Source organism: Dendronephthya gigantea, unplaced genomic scaffold, assembly GCF_004324835.1.
Source record: "Dendronephthya gigantea isolate DGI-Jeju-01 unplaced genomic scaffold, DenGig_1.0 000001F, whole genome shotgun sequence".
NCBI lineage: Eukaryota > Metazoa > Cnidaria > Anthozoa > Malacalcyonacea > Nephtheidae > Dendronephthya > Dendronephthya gigantea.
In genome coordinates, this window is record NW_021163011.1 from 5,255,365 (window position 1) to 5,270,977 (window position 15,613).

Here is a 15,613-nt window from a genome sequence, read left to right on the forward strand (position 1 = left end):
TGATGCAGCTGCTCTTGCACCAGCGTCCGCTCATATGGCAAAATGTTTGATTACCAATGCACGACACAATATTACGATAATTGTCTCCCGAGCTTCGTAGTCCGTATTTTAATCTTTAATATAATCATATTACGCTATATTAACAGTGATGAACTATTAATTATATATCCATGCAGGCCAGTGCAAATTATATATGTAAATTGTTATTATATATAGTAAAGGAAAATTGCAAGAATCGAACAACACCCTTGAAATAAACCATTTCGATAATTACGTCACAACATTATCGTTATAAATTTAGAACCACCTTTAAATAATATGGATTTCAAGTTTTACTCTCACGGGCCACGTGCAAAGATGCAAAACATCCTTCCTCAACACATGCATGAAAAATTATTTTTAATTTTGACCTATAAATGTGGAAAACAGTCGTAACACTAAAACGAGGCTACCAGGCCACGACCGGCAGCCTCGTTTTTGTGCTATGGCTTACTTTCACACTTGTTTGTCAAAATGAAAAACTGTTTTTCATGCATGTGTTGAAGAAGGATGTTTTGTATCTTTGCGCATAGCTTACGGGAGTAAAACTTGAGTTCCCCTTCAGTTAAGGTAGTTCTAAATTAAATTGAAAACTATAATGTTGTGACATAATTATCGAAAGGGTCTATTGAGTGCGAGCTATGGCAAAAAAAACACTTTTCTGGGTCGAGCATCACTTCTCATACAGCCAAAGTTACAGTAAGTTCGACAAATTTGTTGTAAAATTTTGCAGGACACCAACAAGCAAGTGAGGCGACGTGTTAAGGTTCGACGTTTGAATCTCATAAAATTCTATCATGTTTTTAATTTTGTTTACATGAGACATGAGTCATGCGTGCATGATGCTTAAGTTGTCGGGTTTAAGTTGGTTTAATTAATCTAAAGATGTTAGTTTTTCTTCAAATAGGCAGCTTCTTTCGTTTATATATTGCATATTTGCAAGCAAAATTGAAACTGATGAAGTAAATAACTAATCTGCCGCATCAAGCCTGAAGCGAGCGAGCAAGGCAGCAGATCCTAATTTAAAATTGGAGGTACAAATCAAACTGAATTTGCCTTTGGTGCATTGCATTTCCTAATGCTTTTTCCCTATTCGAGTTGGTTTCCGAAAATTTGCATGGTACTTGACGATCAGTTTCTGGTTGAGAAACCGAGTTTTGTAAAGACACAGCACGCTTTGGATTAAATTTATCAAATCACAAATTATCATTTCCCGCGTTTTTCAATCCGGAAGTCAAATTTTGGTTTCTGAGTGCCAAGCCGAATGAAATTCATCATATGATTGCAATAGCTTGATAATTGCATTGCATCAATATCATAATTGCAATATTATCAAAAACAATGAATACATAAATGCAATTTTAAATAGCGTAATTAAAAGGATGAATTTTGGTGGATATCAACCCCCATAGATTAAGCCATATATTGTTTATTGTTCTCTTTTATCGGATACTGGTGATAAGACACATCACAAATTTCACAAAGGCCCTGGGAACGAGGTTGCAGTCCTCCTGCAATTTCGAAATGACAAATGAGTGTAAGTTGAGAGACTAGATAGATATATAGGTATTGCAATACATTGGTAAAATCATTGCGAGGCATCTGACATTAAACAAGTTGCATGAAAAATTGCATCGTGTAACATGTGCTATGTTCTCAGAATCAAGAAAGTCATCATATCAAACTTTGGTTATCGTCCAAAAACGTTTTAACAAGGTCATGTAACTTCGGACAGTCTGGGGGTGCAAAATGGGCAATAAAGTCCTTCTTAGTCACAGCACATTCTTTATTGCCAAAACTGCAAAGCGTTTGTAACATATTACTGCGTTCCACTGCAAATTTCCCATCCATACTTCCACTATCCAATTGATCTCTGATAGCGGCTTGCTCGAACTTACTATGAGAACACCAGTCATTTTTCCAAGTTTTTCCATTTGTTATATTTTGAAAAAACTCGTGCATTGTAGGCGTATTACGCATAAGCAATACACCTGCATTTAACATCCGATCCGTGCGTGGCCAACTTACTAAAAATTCTTTTCCCGGATAAGCATCAAAGAAAGACTCTAATGTTCTGTCCATATCCAAGAAAATTGCGTCAGTATCGACCCAAAACAGCAACCTACATTCAGCCAAGTGTTTGAGAATTGCATGAACTTTATCCCAGACTCTGTGACAGGGAGCATTTCGATGAAACCCGAATGCCTCTTCAATATAAGCATAACCATGGTGATCGGTATATTTATGTTTATTCTGGCGAAGACGAGCCAGTTGTGGAGTTAAGCATCCTTGCGTTCTATGACTTCCTATAGTTGAAAAAATCTCAATGAGTCCAGTGGTGATCTAATAAGGTTCCATCAAGAAACAGAGGCGTGGCCAAACTTGGGGAAAAGGAACCAGTAAAATTAAGGCCCCCTTAGAAAATGTATTTTATAAAAATATAGGTATATAGATTTTAATATTCTCTTTACGCTATTATTTTTAATACACGCTTTGATGTTTATATATTCTTTATTGTGCTGTTGTCTGCTACCGAATCCCTCACTCACTCACTAACTCTCATATTTCTATTATTGTCCCATATATATTCGACTAAGTGTCAATCATTATATTAGTATTAACTATTAACTAGCTCAATACTACATAGATCTGGCCCCAACTACAACGGGGTTTTTCTTGTCTCTCCCCGACAAAATCTCCTGGGATGAAAAACCAAATTTAGAAAAGTGTTTATAACTTAGAGTGCTTTACCTGTTAAAACACAAACTTTGTGTTGTTTGCAGCGGGCTTCTTTGTTGCTTTCCCATTGTTTTAGAACTCCATCAGTTTTAATTTCTACTGCTTTAGTATTAAATACCGTACAAGGAAGTCTCATGTCTTTTCTGCGTTTCTCAAAGAACATATCAACCACAGAGTGATGATCTGTACGGTTCAATGCTGCTGCGATGCAGGAACGTTTTCTCGCGCATTGTGCCCATGCTTCGATTAGGGTTTTAAACCGAATGTAATTCACGCCGATGGCATACGTCTGACAATGTCTTGCATGCGATGGATTAGAACTACTCGCTGCAATAAAACTTTTGTCGCTGAGGATTTCAATAATATTATCCAGTTGTAAAGGTAATTTGACAGAAGGTTCTATCCAAATAATTTCACCATACGTAAGAGAGGCAGATTCCAAAACGATTGGTTTTATTGCATTTAAATGGTAGTATCGTAAATGCAGTGGGTGAAAATGATATGGGAAACGGTGTAAATGTATTCGAAATGGAGTATTTAGATTTTTCACGTAATTAAACTCGCAATCGCGAAGATCTAAGCTCCATACTATCAATTCAAGTTCACCACCATGACTGAATAACGTATCGACGAATTTCAACAGCCAGATAAATTCATGCGAACTTATAGCAGTTACCAGGTAGTAGTTATCCTTAACAGCTATTTCTTTTTCAATCTTTAAGATCATGGGAAAGCCATTTATAAACCGACTGTTCTGTGTCTTAGATGACACGTTGTGCTTTCGATGTTGTCGGAAATATATCGAAAGCAAAAAGATACCAATTATAATAAAAAATATCGAGTATCTTGATTTAGTTTTGTAAAAACGGTAATATATCCTTCGATACTGCGGACGAAGATTGAGCATACTCTTTGCTTGCCTCCAATTGCCAGTGCTTGTGAAATCTGTGACTGTGTTCGTGGCATAAATTTGGCTGAAGGTATTTTTCCGTTATTGTTCGTACGGAATATTCCAAAACTGGCAAGAGGTAAATGTATGCAAATTTTAAAACTCTGAAAAGAGAATAGCATCAAAGAATGCGACCACCGTAGGGGTGTCTATATGTATGTCCTCGCAAAACCGAGATTTAATGAAATTCGTGTTTGTGACACCAAACTGTCCAAACAAGCACATCCTATTGCTAGTAGTGTTATACAAAGTGTCCCAAAAAACCCAAAACAACTGAAATCACCCATAAGGCCAGTAACAATTTAATAGCCGGAGTTTGAATGCCATAAGCACCCTGTTGGGGACCAAGAAGTGTATAAATGTTTGACATAAGCATTCTTATACATGATGAAAAACGAGCCGGTAGGCAGTTGAGCAATATCCTTGTCTTTAATCTTTCTTTTAACACAGCCAAAAGATTGATGAGTAGCTATAAATGTCAAATACGCTTACTTTATTATTAATCGACTATTTAATTAAATTCATCAGTACAGCGGGAAATAGCATTCCAAATTGATTGTCATTAAGCGTAACCAGCCTGAAGAATTGTCCCGATATGCTAATATTTTGGTGTTCATTGACTGTGAAAACAATAAATTTCTAAAGACATGAATAATTATAACTATATGAAATTTACATAGCGGGACAAATCGTCAGGCTGGCTACGCCACTAATCATTGCCAAATGTGAAATGTAAAATGTGAAAAATAGGGACCTTAAGCATGTAGGACGGGAACACAACGACGGCAGCTATCAATACAATGCTTGATTGAAAAGAAATGAATTAATAAATACCTATGGGAGTTTTAGACGTGATCTACGTTCTGTTTACAACGGCAAAACTTCGTTTATTACGTCTTATGTAGAACGTCTGCATTTCAGGATCAAGTGAAAGCTACCTCAAATTAGGCTTATAAAATTGTCCCTAAACACGATGTTTTCAACGTCTTATATCTCATTAAATTGGTACAGTTGACAATATACAACAACGTTTTACCATAACATATATTTGAACGAGTATTCCAACCACGTCGTCGTCGTGTTGCCGTCCTACATGCTTAAGTTCCCTATTATTACCACGTGAAGGTGGAAAATTTTGCTGAAAATTGGTATTGTGCAAGTTAGTATTGTGCGGAAAAAAGCCTCACTAGACACTACTTTTCTTTTTTATACTACGTATAGAATATTCGCCATCTTCACACACTCCAGCCTTTTCTGTATTTAAATTTGCACGCAGTGTAGAATTTTCTGCATTTTTCAATATTTTGCCACCAAAATTTCTAATTTTACTAATTTTGGAGTATAAATATACAAAGTGAATATACAAAAAATCATATTTATACCCATGTGAAGCTAAGGTTTCAAGAAGTTGAAAAAAACCCAGGAAAAAACTGAAGGCCGTTGTTGCAGCATTCACCAGACAGGGAAGTAGCTAAGTCAGCAAAGTTTGCAAAAAAGAACCTTAAAAATATAGCTTGATTAATAATCATAGAGAAAAAACGTCTTATCATCATCCGTTTAACGGATGACTATTACGTTCTGTCGAGTGACTCCAATCATGTTTGTCGAGTCGAATCACTCGAATGTGACGTTTTTGTTGGCACTACACTAAGTATACAACAAGCTGAGCTTCAAGAAAATCTTTTTCACAGAAGCATCTATATTTTTTAGCTTGTGCCAGTTTCTTGTTGGAGAAAGGTGAAACATTTTATTATTTAGTTGAAATAAAATGTAGTCTATGGCTTCTCCGTTAACCTTTTTGATTATATAAACAAGATGCAACATTTCACTTTATACTATTTGCGAAGAAGGAATAATTGACAGCTGATTTTGGAAGGTAACCTAGCTAGTTAACATGGACTCAATTAACTAAAAAACGAACGGCAGTGCCAGTGCCAGTCGTCACATGAAGCTCCTGGCTGAGTGTGATGGATGTGAGTTGAGCTGCCAGGTTTTAATCTCGCAATGTGCAAACATCCTACATGCGGATGTAAAAAACTGACAGTTGAGATGCCAGGTTCACGGTATTTTTAGCGGAAAGGTTATTAAAAGATACGGTACAATTATAGAATACCAGGCCAATTTAAAAATACTATTTCTTTTTGTTCTGTGAAAGCCTATCAAGTTCATGCATCCAGTAATATAAGAAAAACGTAGTTCCATATGGCATTCACTGTTAAGAGTTAGGTTGCCCAGGTTTTCTATAATATAATTCTCCAAAATTTATACATGTTTCTGTTAAATAGTTCCATAGTTTTCTTGTCACTTTCAAATTTGTACATTTTGTGTTATATAAATCTGGTTATATTTATATTTAAAATTTTTTTATAAAGACAAGACTTAAAAATACAACACCTTCAGAGCAGGTCCAATAATTAGACCAGAATTCTATGCAGTCAGTTCCACTGACATACCTAATGCCTGCAGTGACAAAGAGGGTTTCGATTCATTCAATTCAGTGCAGTATTTAGATAACAGTTGAAAGGTGTATTTGCTGTGGTAATTTTCAACATTATAATTGAACCTGGTTTGATTCATCAGAGATTTTTGCCACAGATGCTTTCACAGTTCCTGGAATGCCTAAACAGTGATCAATAATAAGCAACATAAAACCTTTTTAAGGACTATATGAGGTAAAGTTTTTTATTGTCCTAATTGTTATAAAGCTCAATAATTTTATTTATAATAAGTTCATTTATTTTTTAAATTTGATGCTTTTAATAAGGTTGCACTACACATGTGTACCTCTCATTAGAGCAGTGATGAACCTGATGAAAAGAGCAATTTCAATTGATTTTGCATCGACCATTGCACTGATTTTGCATCGACCATTGCACCACAGGAAACTAGTCTTCTTCCAATTTTATCTGAAAGCCAGCCCCAAAAGTAACTATATATACAAGGAGGAATAAGTGAATGCAATTGAGTTTTTCTAGAACTAATATATGGTTATGTAGCAAATTCCCATCCGGCCCTTTCAGATGTATAGGCACATTAAATTGTTGCAAATGAAATCATTGCTATGGATACACATACAAGACCATACAAGTTTCCATATACAGTTTAAATAATTAAAACATGAAAAACAAATAGCGTTATTACACCACGTGGCAGAAGTATTCTGCCTTTTGCCTGCATAGCACATGAAAACCTTGTAGAAAACCATTGCATTTCTTAATTTTGACAATTGAAGTGCAGATTAATGATAACTCTATGACAATCAATTAATCCTAGCATTAAAATCTGAGTATCCCTTTCACCTTTACGATCATTTTTTAGATCTAGTGGGTTGAATCACAGAATCCGTATGATAAATCTTTCATCGATGGTTGAATTTAGCCTGCATGTCCGGCGCTCCTAAAATCGGGCAAGACATTTTTGATTTTTCGCGTTGTTTATAATTTTATATAGTGTGTATAATTTTTTTAATCAGTATACCAGTTACACTTTTAATCAGTAAACCAGCAAAGAAGAAGTGATAAACTTTCCTCTTGCTGCACAAAAGTCACAAAACATCAGTGAAATACATAAGATAATTTTCTTCCTCAATGGAAACTAAGTTTAAAGTTCTGGTTTATTCGATCATTTCGATGTGATTAAGAAACGGAGAGGACAGGTTTTGATGTATTTACAGCAAAAATATTTAAGAAACAATGTCTAATCCTTTGTTTCTAGTTCCTGCATTTATCGTTTCCATTTTTATTTCCCCCTGTTTTACGTCTTCTCCTTGCTCAACGCTTTTACTGAAAGAGATGGTTTGGATATTATTGATATCGGAAAAGCCTGATTCTTCACTTCTATTATTTCGCTTTGCAATCTTCAAGATCTTTGTAAAGGCACTCCGAAAACGAGGAGACTGTACGGCATAACACCAGAAATTGACGGATGAATTTAACAGGACGAAAACGAACTGCAAATCACGGAACCAATGAAGAGTGATGCAACTGCACTGCTCACAGAAATTCATGATATAAATAAATAAAGTTGAAGGACCATAACAGCATAACATAGCGATGAGAACAACAATAAACATTCTGGTGACTTTGGCTTCCATCTGACGTGCACTGTTGAGGATTGAACTTGGAGTGTTTGTTGGAACTGTTGACAATCTTTCATCTTGGGGCGGTCCTGACGTACTTGGTGCTTGAATGCTATAGGGAGCTTTTCTAACAGTGTCATTATTACTGGACACGTTTTGAGATCTTTTTTGAACCTTTCTCAGCATAAGGGTGTATGTTAGACAAGTGATGACAATGGCTACTGCAACAGCGGAATTCGCGAAGATGAACGCATATGTAGTGTACCCAACTTCAAAATATATATTTGGTAGACTCAAGGATATTAACCAAATACAAGCCACTGTCAATATGATTCGTTTATTAGTCACATTGGTACGATATGTATTTGGTTTTCTCACTGCAAGATATCTTTCTAGAGCTAAACTCGACAAACTTAAAACTGAGGCAGTACAAGAGATGAAGTAGCTCATATGAATTGCTTTCACGTCACCAGATGTTATCTTTTTATTCAATCCCTCCTTCATATGAATGTACACCGAGATTGGATTCGTCACCGCACCAACGATAAGATCTGCAGTTGCTAAATTTACTACCAACCAATTGAACGGACTTCTTAGATTTTTGTTCGGATCCAAAACAACAGCTAGAATTATGAGAATATTTCCAGGTATACTCGTGAGAGTGAAGACCATGGACAAACTGGTTGTTATGAAAGACAACTCAGTTGGAGCTCCAGCTGTGAGACATCGCTTTTCAAATGCTCCTTGAACTGACATATTTCAAATCTGTAAGAAAAAAAAACGAGCGTTTGTGTTTTTAATCTTAGGAGTTAGGGATTTAGTCTGAAACGGCGGTTTGGTGCTGTTGGCTTTGCACAATCTCTGCTCTCTTGGTACGAGGTCTCTATAATAAAGCATTTAGGAACTTGTATAATCTCAAACCGGACAAGACAACCGGTTCGTCTACCTACTGCAAAATAGTTCAGAAATTAGAAAATTTAGAGCGCAGATAACGGGTTTTGTCGCAATAAAGAGTAAAACAAATTACTTCACATCTGCGGTAATATTGTTTGGCGCTGCTGTGCCTAGCAATGAAATTGGGGTGTAGCATTTTGTACCAATTATCTAATTAGAACTGCCCATTTTAGAAAATGAGAAGCCTTGGAATGAACCTGGCATGATTACCACTGCTTGACCTGAATCCAGGTAATAGTTAATGTTTTCTATCATTGGTATACCAACAATCTTGCAGATAAATAGTCTTGGGAGGGATTAATTGGTCCCCTATTATATATAAGTATATTTATTGTCAATAAGAATTGCAACAAAAAATTACAACAAACTAATCATTAGACACCATATTTTTAACAGGTAATCATATCAGAAATGTCATCTTTTATTTTGGCCCCAACAAGTTTATGACACAAACATGATTTATGTTTATTTGTTTTAACAAACTGTCCTTTGTTAAAAAACACTTTTCCATCATTGACCAGTATATTGTGAGTTGCACAAAACTCTGCAGCAAGCTCGCCAGAGTCGAAACAAAAATTATCCACTAATAATGCCAATGGGTAACTTAAATTTTTACTGCTAAATGCAGTATTCATTATTGATAACCCCTTGCACCTAATTGGTTGAATATGACAAAAAAATGCACAGCTCTCCAGAGAAGGTAATTTTGATGCAGCACGAAATAATCCAATAAAGTTACCATTCAGATGTAACTTTATGAGGTGAATTGCGAGTTGAATCTCTTTACATTCTTTCAGGAGATCATCAATTCTTATAATAAGATAATAGACGTCTGCGCTACGTAAATTCAGGATCAAGTTACAAGCTTCAAATGACGCCTGACGTCTCTGATTGTAAGATTTGTTCATTTTGTTGTGGAGTTGATACAAATCAAGTAGCTTCCTCAAACATTCTTTTAGGTGAGTGTAGTGTAAGATCGGGTCATAGTTCTCCAGAGGTTCTTGGCTTAATTTTACAGCCATTATCAAATAATATCTGGTTGCTTTCTCCAAAATATCGATAGCTTCAAAGCTTTGAATATTCTGTGCAGTTAGATCTTGTCTTATAGACCTTATTCTGTCTGAGATAAATCCATATTTGTAATACCAAGGATGTGGTTTGTTGAGTACGTCTGTCATAAGATAATTCATGGTTTTTACCAAGACTGAGGCAGGACGAAGGTTATTGGGATCAAGTTGTTTTCCAGCTGCTGGTCTGGAGTATTTTTTTACCACAATGTCGACAGGCTGTTTCATGTCGGTGTCGCTGCCATTTTCAACTCTTTCAAAAGGATGCAGCCTTTTTTGTTTCTCTCGTAACATTCGCTCATGATTAGGACACATTTCCATGCATAAACCTTGCAAAAACTTGGGCTCTTCGCTGGCTGCCATATTGCATGCAGATTTTGAAGTGTTGCTCCACAGCAAACCCAAAAATATATTATCCAAATTCGCAAACGTCTAAATCGTAACAGGGGAAACAGGGTGTTTACCACACATTATAATGAATAAATCCTCCTCATTTTAACACATTACAATAAACAAGTTCTTTCTGGTTCTACCTCCACTTCGTTGATTACGTTATTGTATCGCTTCGTACACAGAATTTCAAAGCGATTCTTGATTTACTGGATTTCGTTGGTAAATTGTGGTACAATTTGAAAGGCTTAAAATTCCTCTAATTGTAAAGCCCTTGGTACACTATTTGGTAATTATTGAAATCAGGTGGGGCTGTCCATGTGCACCCGACCGAACCTGTAACTGAAAATTACCAGATCTGGTCACACTGCCAACAAATGTTTTATACTTGGGGGATTAACAGTGGCGTAGCCAGCATCGATAATTGGGGGGGCCCATATTCATATATTCATGTTAACAGACTGTAAAGACAATTGATTTGAAAAGAAATTAATCCTGCGTATCACGAATATATGAATATTGGCCCCCCCAATTATCGTTCTGGCTACGCCACTGGGGATTAAAACAATAATTAACGTTGAGCTGTTATAGGCCGTCAGCTAGCACTCTAAAAAATGGCCAGAAAATGAATTTCATTGCACACCCCGCTAAGCTAAAAAATAATCATATATTCTTATGGATTAAAATACGCTGAATTCAAATCTGAAAAGTTCCCGCTGATACACCCTGCAGTTTTTTTGTATTTGTCGTTTAAAGTCGTCAAGATTCGCTGTTTCAAAATGCGATTCGGCCAAAATCACATCTCTCAAAAAGCCCCTTTGTCTACGAATATTTTCTAATTGAGTTCCGGTTTCTGCTCGAATTACAGGCGAAAACCGTATGGAGTATCTTTTACAATTTCTCATGCATGCATTTACAAATTACAATACAAGAATGCTTTTTTCAAAACATTTTTTCAATGTTACTCAATTTACTTAATTTGTACAATTATGTATTGAAGACTTGAAGACATAACATTTGGATGGCCCATAAACTGTACGTAAAGTTTCTTTATATGATCACGCTCAGTATAGTTTATAGTGATTATTTTTATTTTTAATAATGTCACTGTTGGCCTTCATTATTTGCCTTGGATTCCCATAATAAAGTACTTTGCTTAATACAAATAATTATGATTTCCACAATGAGTTGTTCGATCATATGACATGTCTTGTTCTACTTTGCATTGTTTTCTTTAATGGTCTACAATGCATATCACAATCACAACATTCTTTTGCAATCTCTTTATTTGTCACTGCTGTCATGTGGAAACTATAGTGTGCAGGGTGTATAAGGCAAGCACATAATATTCATGAATATCGATTTGCTAACAGTACAAAAGGTTGAATATTAAGTGATTGCCTTTTTTTATACACCCTGTATAACACCATAATTACATGTACATTAGGCAAAAGGAGATTTTAAATGCCAAATAAAGGATTAATATAAAAGGGCATACTAATAGCAGAATAACAGAACTAATTATCATCATCCTGATCATCATCTTCATCCGAGCCATAATCAATATCACTTTCATCATTTGCATTGCTTTCGACATTTTTACACTCACTGCACTGACATAGCTCAGTGCAGGGTAACTCTGCTTTTTGGCATGAACATCGCTTGGTGGAACGACCTTTTTTGCATCGACACATTACATACTCCAAAATACTCTCTGGAGCACATTCTTTTAGCCCCCATTTAATATCTAGTTTACTACCATCCAGAGTCCAGCCATACCCATTTGGTGACGGTGCAGAAATATTGTTGATGGTTGATCGTCTTCTTATGTATGCTTCATAGTTGACTCTGAGCACATGTTGCTGTAAGCTGTCCAAATTCGGGGGAAGAGATTCTTCTGAGCATTTTCCAAGTTTAAACATCTTGTAACGGGCTTCATTCACTGACGACACATCCGGTTGGCCATATAGGTTACAAACATACTTTTCCAAGATGGCACACACTTCCTCTGATACATCCAGTTCCTCTCCTAAACTACTGAAACCATCCAAATACTCTTCATCAGCTCTAGCAGCTTGCCACGTTCTTGCTTTCCCTTTTCCAAAAAATGCACTGGTCGAGTCGGATCCTATGGGAGTTAGATTGAGGTTAACAAATTGCAATTATACAAGGAATCTGATCCAAATCTTTATGAAGAGTTATGTAGCTTTTCTTTCGCTAAAAATTATATTATTCATACCTGTGAATAAATGAAAGCCAATAAGTGCTTTGCAGCACTTTTCACCATAGTGTTCAGCAACTTTATTAACATCAATGTTCCTTAAGTTGTTCCCTGTGCCAGTTTGAAATAATAATCTGGAATCAATGGTACTTTCAAGTGTTAAGGCGATAATAAAGACATCAGTATCAGGGCTTCTGATTACAACATTGTCTGAAAATTCTGCTGCATGCTTTGCATGTAAAAACATCTTTGAGTCAGCTTCTTCATGGTCAGAAGTAAGTTGTAGAACTTCTTCAACTACCAAAGTATTTCCATCCCGTGGTTTATAGCAGAAACACTTTTCAGAACAGGTTACATACAATTCTTCAATTGGTTCCAGTGCAAAGGCAGGGACTAATTTCCATTGCTTTACCAAAAATTTGATAAGTTCCTCTTTATTGCGACCCACATTTAAAAACTTTTTCCACTGTTTTGGAACTTTTTGATTACCATTCAGAATTGTAACTGATTGCGTGCCAGAAGCTGCCCTATTTAACCTCTCTGCATTCTTTGTGCTAATCTCAGGGTACCTGTCCGATACAAAGTCTACTCGTTTTGAATTGTTGAACCTTGCAACACCGATAACTTTCTTCAAGATAAGGTCAGCTAGTTGATCAAATGTACCAGGAATATCTTTAACCGTCCATCCGATTCGGAAATATATTCGAATGACTTTCCCGCCATTTCCTTTTGCTCGCCTTGTAATTCAAGCCATATTTTTCTGCACTCGAAGAATTTGGATAATGTTACGGATGTAAATTTTTTTAATTGATCAGGTTTCGTATCACTTATAGAGTGATGAATAATGCATGCCATAGTTGTTTCCGCCATGTTGTTTACGAAGAATTTAATTACTAGCTATTTTGTATATTTCAGAGTGACCCGAACTCTGCCCGAACTTGAAGGCGTTCAATGACCTGATTGTTAAAAGGGGCTTTTTGAGAGATGTGATTTTGGCCGAATCGCATTTTGAAACAGCGAATCTTGACGACTTCAAGCGACAAATACAAAAAAACTGCAGGGTGTATCAGCGGGAACTTTTCATATTTGAATTCAGCGTATTTTAATCCACAAGAGTATGTAATTATTTTTTAGCTTAGCAGGGTGTGCAATGAAACGAAACATTTTGGGGCGCCAGCTGACGGCCTATTAGCTCTGTATAAGAAGAAAAATGAGCAAATATCGTTGAATAATCTTGGTGAAAAAGTCATAATAGCTCTGTGTATGACATTGTTTTTACTGACAAAAACTTTTACAATTTTCTTTTGAAATCGTTTCGCTGAATGCAAATTTTATCTGCCCAATGCAATCAAGGGTGAGGTGCTCATTTGGGAGGCAAATTTGAAATTTCAACTTTCAATGCTCAAGACCCATGCGGTTGCATTACATACATTATGGGGCTGGATATTCGACGTACACGGCTTAAGAGTCTACGGAAAGAGGTCTTTCAACTGATCGTTTGAAATATCTGTCCCCCCGAATATACTGTGAGTACGTGTTTAAATATATTTAGCTACTGATTTTGGTTGAAATGATGTGTTATTTCAACTTTGCTATGCTTTCATCTTTAACGTGTTCAAATTGTTCAAACAACTATGCATGCAAGGGTAATTTCTTCAAATAAGTTTTCATATATATAGTCTACAATATGAAATCTCAGTCAAACTTTCCATGTTGTCCCTTACAAGCGAGGTTATTTGAAAATATTTATCCCCGGTACCCTCGATATGGCCCGATATGATCAAGGCATCGTGATCATAGAAAATGGAAGCTTGAGCCTGATTCAGAAGAACCGTTTTATTTAATAGGTTTACCAATTAGTTTGGATATTTTAGGAAACATATACACAATTATCACAGGAAATATCAATTATTTTGGCACATATTCTGTAGTACATTAATTTTAACAGTCATATCCGAATTATGTCTCATAACCAACGATTTACATGCATGTGATTTATTGCTTCTGTCGATTTTAAGGCAAGATAAGCAATACAACCACATTTCGGTCAAAAAATGGTGATCAAGTTGATCAACTACAGCATAATTATACTCGAACAATTCACTTCTGATAGATGTTTTATAGTCTGTTGACTATGCAATGTCAATGTATACTTGCAATGTATATGGGCAGCAATTCCACTAAAACCAATGCTGTACTGCTTTATCAGTAACAAACTTCATTCCATACGTCAAATCCGACAAAATTGATCCGACAAAATTGGATCGTGCCACCGTATGAAATACAAAAAGGAGATGTCAGAGCTGTCATGTATACGATGTAATTTTATCATAATTTCTATAAATCAACATATGTACTATATATAGTCGTTTAATTATTTTTAACGTATCGTTATTAGTAGATGTTTTTTGATGTTCTTAAATCTTGAATTGACAAGGCAACACACCCAAACCTCTAGCTAGTTACATACATTATTATAACTTTTCTGCGGTAAATGCGACTTATATCCGTATATGAAAAGTCAGAAAGTCTATTCACTAGAAAATTATAAAAAACTGGTTGTTGACTTTGGCAGTGCAGAGGAATATCGCCGGAATAATTTCTCATCGGCAGCGTAATATAGACCAAAAACAAAGCTTTTAAAAAAACCTACCATATAGGCATAAATAGCATTGGCAATAACTAGTTTGGGCAAAACATTAAATGAAAATTTTCAGTATGTGCGGTATAGGTATTGTATAAATTCTATAAGATATTATTTACATTCAAACTGTACTGAGTCATTGTGTATTAGTATATTGAATCAAAGGACAGGTTAGGGGTTGGCCGTTGGGTGTTCAAGAGAACTTCTGTTTTGGGAAACATAATGAGTGATATAATTTGCGGCCAACAAGTGCACAGCAGAGTCAAGAGTACAATGCAGCCACAGTTCTCAATATATATCATGTCCTGATGGATAGACGTATATGTTTGCCTAACACTATTTTACTAGCTGCTAAGTCCAAATGCCGTCTGATCCTCTAAATCTAGTATATGTGTGTCCATGTTAAAATATATAAAAAAAAAAGTTTTACTTGCTTTGTTGTTCACGCGAACTTCCTCCTCTTCTCTACTAAAAGCGGCCTGCAACTGGTTGTAGATATAATGAATGTTGCTGAACTAAATTGTAGCATTTT

At 35.9% G+C, this 15,613-nt stretch overlaps 4 protein-coding genes across 6 annotated transcripts; all 4 read right to left on the bottom strand.

Annotated features, from left to right (window-relative positions):
• Positions 1–1,414: 1,414 nt before the first annotated feature.
• Positions 1,415–3,907, bottom strand: LOC114528166. 2 transcript variants are annotated; one of them, XM_028549784.1, is made up of 3 exons: positions 2,791–3,907; positions 2,068–2,345; positions 1,415–1,550 (listed from the first exon to the last, which is right to left on the bottom strand). In XM_028549784.1, the coding sequence occupies exons 1-3, from the start codon at positions 3,683–3,685 to the stop codon at positions 1,482–1,484; spliced, it is 1,242 nt and encodes a 413-aa protein (XP_028405585.1). In that variant the 5' UTR covers positions 3,686–3,907; the 3' UTR covers positions 1,415–1,481. The 2 variants fall into 2 exon arrangements, with proteins under 2 accessions (XP_028405585.1, XP_028405575.1); XM_028549774.1 differs by having other exon boundaries at positions 1,415–2,345.
• Positions 3,908–4,693: 786 nt separating this feature from the next.
• LOC114529873 (probable G-protein coupled receptor No18) lies at positions 4,694–15,561 on the bottom strand. 2 transcript variants are annotated; one of them, XM_028551454.1, is made up of 4 exons: positions 15,516–15,561; positions 7,027–8,570; positions 6,512–6,633; positions 4,694–6,346 (listed from the first exon to the last, which is right to left on the bottom strand). In XM_028551454.1, exon 2 carries the CDS (start codon positions 8,559–8,561, stop codon positions 7,410–7,412), a length of 1,152 nt encoding a protein of 383 aa, XP_028407255.1. In that variant the 5' UTR covers positions 8,562–8,570; positions 15,516–15,561; the 3' UTR covers positions 4,694–6,346; positions 6,512–6,633; positions 7,027–7,409. The 2 variants fall into 2 exon arrangements, with proteins under 2 accessions (XP_028407255.1, XP_028407246.1); XM_028551445.1 differs by having other exon boundaries at positions 6,512–6,656.
• LOC114530973 (germinal-center associated nuclear protein-like) lies at positions 9,149–10,421 on the bottom strand. The gene has a single exon (XM_028552601.1). The coding sequence runs from the start codon at positions 10,187–10,189 to the stop codon at positions 9,149–9,151; it is 1,041 nt and encodes a 346-aa protein (XP_028408402.1). The 5' UTR covers positions 10,190–10,421.
• LOC114529889 lies at positions 11,235–13,430 on the bottom strand. Its single transcript, XM_028551465.1, has 2 exons — positions 12,456–13,430; positions 11,235–12,344 (listed from the first exon to the last, which is right to left on the bottom strand). Exons 1-2 carry the CDS (start codon positions 12,682–12,684, stop codon positions 11,734–11,736), a joined length of 840 nt encoding a protein of 279 aa, XP_028407266.1. The 5' UTR covers positions 12,685–13,430; the 3' UTR covers positions 11,235–11,733.
• Positions 15,562–15,613: the final 52 nt, after the last annotated feature.

Excerpts from the sequence above, each read along its gene's own strand:
- LOC114528166 (XM_028549774.1), bottom strand. The coding sequence starts at position 3,685 with ATGCTCAATCTTCGTCCGCAGTATCGAAGGATATATTACCGTTTTTAC. Across the intron at positions 2,346-2,790 it reads CAAAGTTTGTGTTTTAACAG|GAAGTCATAGAACGCAAGGA; the intron begins GTAAAGCACTCT and ends TTTCAACTATAG.
- LOC114529873 (XM_028551454.1), bottom strand. The coding sequence starts at position 8,561 with ATGTCAGTTCAAGGAGCATTTGAAAAGCGATGTCTCACAGCTGGAGCT.
- LOC114530973 (XM_028552601.1), bottom strand. The coding sequence starts at position 10,189 with ATGGCAGCCAGCGAAGAGCCCAAGTTTTTGCAAGGTTTATGCATGGAA.
- LOC114529889 (XM_028551465.1), bottom strand. The coding sequence starts at position 12,684 with ATGTTTTTACATGCAAAGCATGCAGCAGAATTTTCAGACAATGTTGTA. Across the intron at positions 12,345-12,455 it reads TGGCTTTCATTTATTCACAG|GATCCGACTCGACCAGTGCA; the intron begins GTATGAATAATA and ends TAACTCCCATAG.